The 6,574-nt window shown below is 40.2% G+C and overlaps 1 protein-coding gene across 1 annotated transcript; it reads right to left on the minus strand.

Annotated features, from left to right (window-relative positions):
- Positions 1-242: 242 nt before the first annotated feature.
- On the minus strand, positions 243-2,876 carry LOC139539651 (Krueppel-like factor 2). The gene is made up of 3 exons (XM_071342797.1): positions 2,497-2,876; positions 1,278-2,208; positions 243-1,165 (listed from the first exon to the last, which is right to left on the minus strand). The coding sequence occupies exons 1-3, from the start codon at positions 2,572-2,574 to the stop codon at positions 990-992; spliced, it is 1,185 nt and encodes a 394-aa protein (XP_071198898.1). The 5' UTR covers positions 2,575-2,876; the 3' UTR covers positions 243-989.
- Between the last annotated feature and the right edge of the window lie 3,698 nt (positions 2,877-6,574).

Here is a 6,574-nt window from a genome sequence, read left to right on the forward strand (position 1 = left end):
GCAAGACTCTGGCAGTGGCCCCGTGACAGCTGGAAAACACTGCACTCAGAAATCATATTATAAACTGCTCAGGCCTGAACTGGTGCTGTAGAATAGCTGGCTCATGGTTGATGTAAAGATATGGATGTATTGTTGAGGAGTTTATGACTGGTGTGATGTTACAGTATGGTGTGATAATGATACACAGATGTCAGGGCTGCTCCATTTTCCCAAGCCACAAGGATTTTACTCAAGGTCAAGAATGATGTTGTTCAATTAGTTTAATATGTACATTAAAATAAACTATTTACATTATATAAAATATATTTACATGCCAATAATACATTTACTCAGAAAACCATAAAGAACATTAAGTCACAATACTTTTAGCCCTTTGTCATGTTGAGATGGGTACTCTTATTTCCATAGTTTAAGACCCTGACATCAAATGTTATTCAACAGATAAATGCACACACAGAACATTCAATTCAAGCCTCTGAAGACTGAAAGGCAGTTTTAGATCAAAACATTGTCTTAAAGCTTATTTAATGTGCTGTTTACAGTTATAACACATAGATAAACTTTGCTTTTTTGCCAGTAAAAAATATGGCACTCGTAGGATGCATATAATAGAAGGCACTATCTTGAATATCAAAACACATCATATTAAACAATGTTATTGTTAGATTCCAGTTGTGTCAGGGGTGTACTTAGAGCCAACCTGATATGTTGACTTGAATTCACAAATGCCAACTCCGTGTAATGCACTTTTTAAAGCCTTTTACAAAATATTATTCGATAAAAAATAACAAAGTAGTACCAGCTACATATTTTAAAAATAGTATTTGTATATAGAATTCCTATGAAGATGTTTTATTTTCATATGCTGTTTTCCTATTCCTCAAAAACGTTAAATAAACAAACAAAAATACAAAATACATATTTTGGAGATATCTTTCTTGATGTCGTTCTTGGTTCATTTGGCAAAGTCCTCAATCGTATGTGATTTCTCACATGTGTCGCTTCATGTGCAGCGCGAGGTGGTCGGACCTGGAGAAGGCGCGCTCGCACAGGTGGCACTGGAACGGCCTGTGTCCAGTGTGCTTACGGAAATGGCGCGTCAGCTCGTCGGAGCGGGCGAACTTCCAGCCACAACCCTCCCAACTGCAATGGTATGGTTTCTCTCCTGTTGAACGACAAAGGGGGAAATACCATGGGTATACTGACAGAAAATACAGTCATTTGCAACATATTTCTAGTTTCCAATAAGCATAAAGACATTGAGGAATGTTCCTTACCTGTGTGCGTTCTGTGGTGCGCTTTCAAGTGCGAGCTCTTGGTGTAGGTTTTCGCGCATCCAGCGAAAGTGCAAGTGTGACTCGCTGTGCGCTTCCTTGGCCAGGAACGCCGACCCCTCTTTGGCTTTGAGTCCATCATCTCCAACGGAGAGGACGGTGGAGTGAGCAGCGCTCTCTGATTGGTGTGCTGTATACCCATTCCGTCTTCGTACATCCCGAACTGGTGTGCGCTCTGGTACGAGAGCTGCATCTGTGGGGGCGGGTGAGAGTGAGTGTAGCCCGCTGCGGAGCGGTAGCTCTGGGGGAAAGTCATGGAGTGGCACATCTGGGTCTGACACTCGGAGCTCATTAGGTCGTCTGGGCTGAGAGGTGGTGTCATGTTCCCCGCAGCCTGCGGAGAGTTGGCTAGTCTCGGATGCTCGAAGGACATCATGCACGAAACGTTCCCCTCCTGCTTGATTTTTGGGCAGCTCTGAGGGACCATTTCCATAACTGGTCGGTAACTGTCCATGGATTGCTCGACCTTAATGTTGTCTGGAAAGTCCTGATTTGGGAAAGCAGACGAACTGACTAGAAATCTCCCATGGACGCTGTTGCCAGAGGGCTGGTGGCAGAAGCTGCTGTCAAGCTCATTGCGCAGAAGCTCAGCCATCAGGCTGTTGTACGGCGGAGGTGGAATGTTTATCTCGGGCACCGTGTAGGTAGACTGCATCACGGAGTGATACATGCTGTTCTGCTCTGCTAGCCTGTACTCTCCCTCCGTCCCGGAGGATGGAGTGTTGCTGTCTGTGCCAGTGGAGTTAGAGAGAATAAACTCCAGATCCAGGAACTTATCTAGCTCCTCTTCGTCTTTTATGCCCATGCAGATGTCCATGCCCTCAGCCACGGCACAGCTGGAATGAACCGACCTGTCCATCTCGCCCTTCCACCTCTGCAATAGTACAATATGCCATTAGGGAAAAGTTATTGTAAAAAAAAAAAAAAACTCTGTACAAAAAAAATGGAACATTAATATTTGCTACATAAAAAAACTGTTAAAGCAATATGTAACCAAATAATAAGTTAGAAGCCTAACTGATACAACATATGGGTTCACTCTACATCTGGACTGAAATGCTATTGCTTTATTCTAACTACACCACATATATACTAGATTCATTTATCAACTACAGGTAAAACAACCCCAAAAATCTCTAAATACATAAACCGGTATACTTACATATTCCCAGCATTTTTCCTTTTGGTTCGCAAATGTAGCGATGGATGGTAAAATGGTCCCGGTTAAGGACATTTCCATGCGTTGTAATGACAAAATAAATTAGTTTTTTTCTTTAATAAAAAACGTTCTTTCTGTCTATGAATATCAGCAAACGCGATGTAGAGTCCACACGAGAAACTAGTTGTAGTAGTAAATCACTATATCTCCGCACTTGAAATAGTGTTTCAGTGTCATGTGCAAGTTTGATTGGTAGGAGTTCCTATATGCCTTATATATATTGTAGCTGAAAAGCTGGACCTATTGTACGAGGCGGAGGAAACACGCACCTATATAAAGCCAGTGAGCCAAGCGAGCTTTGCAGTCTCTTTGCTTTCCCTCCTGCGCTCGTGCGAGCTTTAAAGTCTTAAAGCCACATATACACACGCCCCTTCCTGCATAGAAACAAGTTTAACAAGTATAACACGTAATGACGCGCTAGGCAAAGACCGCCCCTTGCAGAACATTATCTAGTAAGCAATTAACACATTATGGAAAATAATATAAAATATTATGCGCCGAATACAATAGGTGAAATGCTTACTTACGAGCCCTTAACCAACAATGCCGAGTTAGAAAAAACGTTTTTTTTTAAAATGCTATATAAACTCAAGGGAAAAAAAGTAAAACAATAAAATAAGAATAACGGGGCTATATACAAGTGGTACCGATACCGAGATAATGTGCAGGGGTACGGGTTAGTCGAGGTAATCAAGGTAATATCTACATGTAGGTAGGTGTAAAGTGACTATGAATAGGTAATAATCAGAGTAGCATACGGTATATGAAATGTAAATGCATGTGTCACGAATAGGGTAAGGTAACCAAAAGATGAACACTAGAGACAAAGTTACCCATTTGGATAGAATATTAAGCACAGCTTTTCTTTCAATATAGGCTTACATTAGGAAATTCATATTAAATATCTTATCGTTCAACCCAATTTAATCTACAAACACAAAAGCCGACACTCATGTTTTATCTCCAAACATATATGAAAGACATGTCCAAGGTGCATATGCATAGATGTTCTCCGAGCAGCATACATAGGACAACACGGGAGATAAGGCCTACAGGATAGGCTATTGGTAATGTTTTGCGTTATCGATAATAGACTAAACATTGTAATATGAATACACTGCATTTTATTCCATAAAGTCACATTTTAAGTATATAAAAATAAACATATATAAAAATATAACCCCATATTCGTTTTTCTCATAGGCCTATATATAATACCTTTAATTTGGCAGATCAGTTGACTTCCCATCACCTGACCAACTCCTCCGTCTTCTCAGGTCATTGCCAATCATTATCAGCCTGTGATAAACCCCCAACGCAACAGACCTTTCAAAACGGCGCAGGCGCCAGGTAGGCCTTCATCAGAAACTTTTCACCTCTTCAAACGCTCCCGTAAACACGCGCTAATAAAGCATTTAACCTCTATGAAGCCCCATTCAGGTGCAAATAATGAGGTTGAATGAGCGGCTGCTGAGCCTGCTTTGTCCAGCGACGTGTTCACATTGGTATCGGGTTTCTTGCGCCAGTTTCGCAAAACAGTATTCAGCTAAGTGCAGATAATTGTTTTGTTATGTATATTGTAACATCCATATCCATGCAGGTGTACCAGGATGATACCTTTCCTTTCTCACAATTGGGCGGAAGTGTTTTTGGTTCTATGTCAACTGTGTGCATGTGGGGTAACTATTCTCACTTTCTATCTGTTTTTCTGTTTACAGCGAATAGTTGGAGAAGGTCAGTAAATGAATACCTTATCATCATTCTTACATAATCCACATCCCTCTAAACCTAAACCATAAACGCCATGTAATGAGTAATCTGAGTTTCCCTAATAAACCAACCAAATATGGTCCTTCCGATGCCATAAGTCTACAACAAGTAACCACTGCCATTTAAAGTTTTATTTGCCTGTTTATCTTGTAGGACTCAATTAAAATGCCAAAGCGCTCCTGCTAATTTTGGTTCCTTTGTGCCAGTACAATTTGGCTTAACTGATTGGCAATTCAGAGTTTGGCTTTGTCAAATTACTTTATTCTTATTTATTCAAGAGTTCCCAGCAAACCAGTTACCAAAACATGGTAACTGCTTCTGTTCCTCAGTTTAAACACCCCTAGTCAACCATGCATGAAAACCCTTATAAAGTCTGTCAACAAATGAGAGATATAAAAAAACATATAGAAATTATCTGATTGTGGCACGAAGGAGCAGCGGTTACACTTCTATTATATAAATTATATTGTGAACAACAACCATACAAATAAAGAAACATGGGTGTGGCTTTAGTCTGTACTTTACAGTGTGTTCTTTCCTCAGGCCATAGGCCATATTATTTGACCTGAGGAGAGAACATGTTGTATGGTACAGATTATTATTGCATTTGGCTAGGATGATGTGGTTTGCATACGCTGCAGGTACATGTGTGACATTCCAACATCATTAGTAAGAATGTCATACCTACTGTATCACTCTATTAGATGTCACAACAATGTTTTAGGATAGACTGGAGTAAACAAAAACCTGCACATTTAGACACATCTACCTCTCTCTACACTTCCAGTCCCCACCGCATTAGTGGGAGTGCAATGATGAACAGTCTTCACATTTTGCTGCCTTAAAATTACATCTCAAAGGGGGATACATTTCATTTTATTCCTATCAATCTACACAACATACTGCACATTTTCAAGGTGAAAGAAACATAAACTGTCCATATTGAATAAAAAAAGTATTGATTGCATATGTCGTCACACTTGGTGGAACACACTTGGTGGTCACACATATGTCGTCACACTTAATAATACTTGTTGGAAGCACCTTTGGTAGTCATCACAGCTGTGAATCATTTTGAATAACTTTTAGAGGAACATTTATCCAATGGTTTTGTCAAAATTTCTCAAGCTCAATAAATTTGGTTGGGAGTCATTCATGGGCAAGCAATATTCAAACCTTATCTCTGATTTTCAAGCAAATTTAAGTCAGTATTGAGACTGCACCACTCATGAACACTCAGCATCTCTTGGAAAGCCATTGTAGTGTGTCTTTGGCATAACATTTTTTGTAATTGTCCCGCTGAAAAATACAACTTTATCCCAGGGTTACAGTGTCTTTTAAGAAAGTATTCATACCCCTTCGACTTATTCCACATTTGTTTTGTTACAGCCTGAATTTAAAAATCATTACATTTATTTTTGTCTCACCCATCTACACACAATACCCCATAAGGACAAAGTGAAAACATGTTTTTAGACATTTTTGCAAATGTACTGAAAATGGAATACAGAAATATCTCATTTACATTAGTATTCATACCAATTTGTTATGACACTCCAAATTGAGCCCAGGTGCATCCAAATTACTTTGATCATCCTTGAGAGATCACTACAAATTGATTAGAGTCCACCTGTGGCCAATTCAATTGTTTGGACATGATTTAAACTCATCAAAAAAAGAAATGTCCCTTTTTCAGGACCCTGTCTTTCAAAGATAATTTGTAAAAATCCAAATAACTTCACAGATCTTCATTGTAAAGGGTTAAAACACTGTTTCCAAAGCTTGTTCAATGAACCATGAACAATTAATGAACATGCACCTGTGTGGAACGGTCGTTAAGACACTAACAGCTTACAGACAGTAGGCAATTAAGGTCACAGTTGTGAAAACTTAGGAAACTAAAGAGACCTTTCTACTGACTCTGAAAAACACTAAAAGAAAGATGACCAGGGTCCCTGCTCATCTGCGTGAATGTGCCTTAGGCATGCTGCTAGGAGGCATGAGGACTGCAGATATGGCCAGGGAAATATATTGCAATGTCCGTACTGTGAGACGCCTAAGACAGCGCTACAGGGAGACAGGACGGACAGCTGATCGTCCTCGCAGTGCCAGACAACGTGTAACAACACCTGCACAGGATCGGTACATCCGAACATCACACCTGCGGGACAGGTACAGGATGGCAACAACAACTGCCCGAGTTACACCAGGAACGCACAATCCCTCCATCAGTGCTCAGACTGTCTGCAAC

Source organism: Salvelinus alpinus, chromosome 15 (assembly GCF_045679555.1).
Source record: "Salvelinus alpinus chromosome 15, SLU_Salpinus.1, whole genome shotgun sequence".
In the NCBI taxonomy this organism is placed as follows: domain Eukaryota; kingdom Metazoa; phylum Chordata; class Actinopteri; order Salmoniformes; family Salmonidae; genus Salvelinus; species Salvelinus alpinus.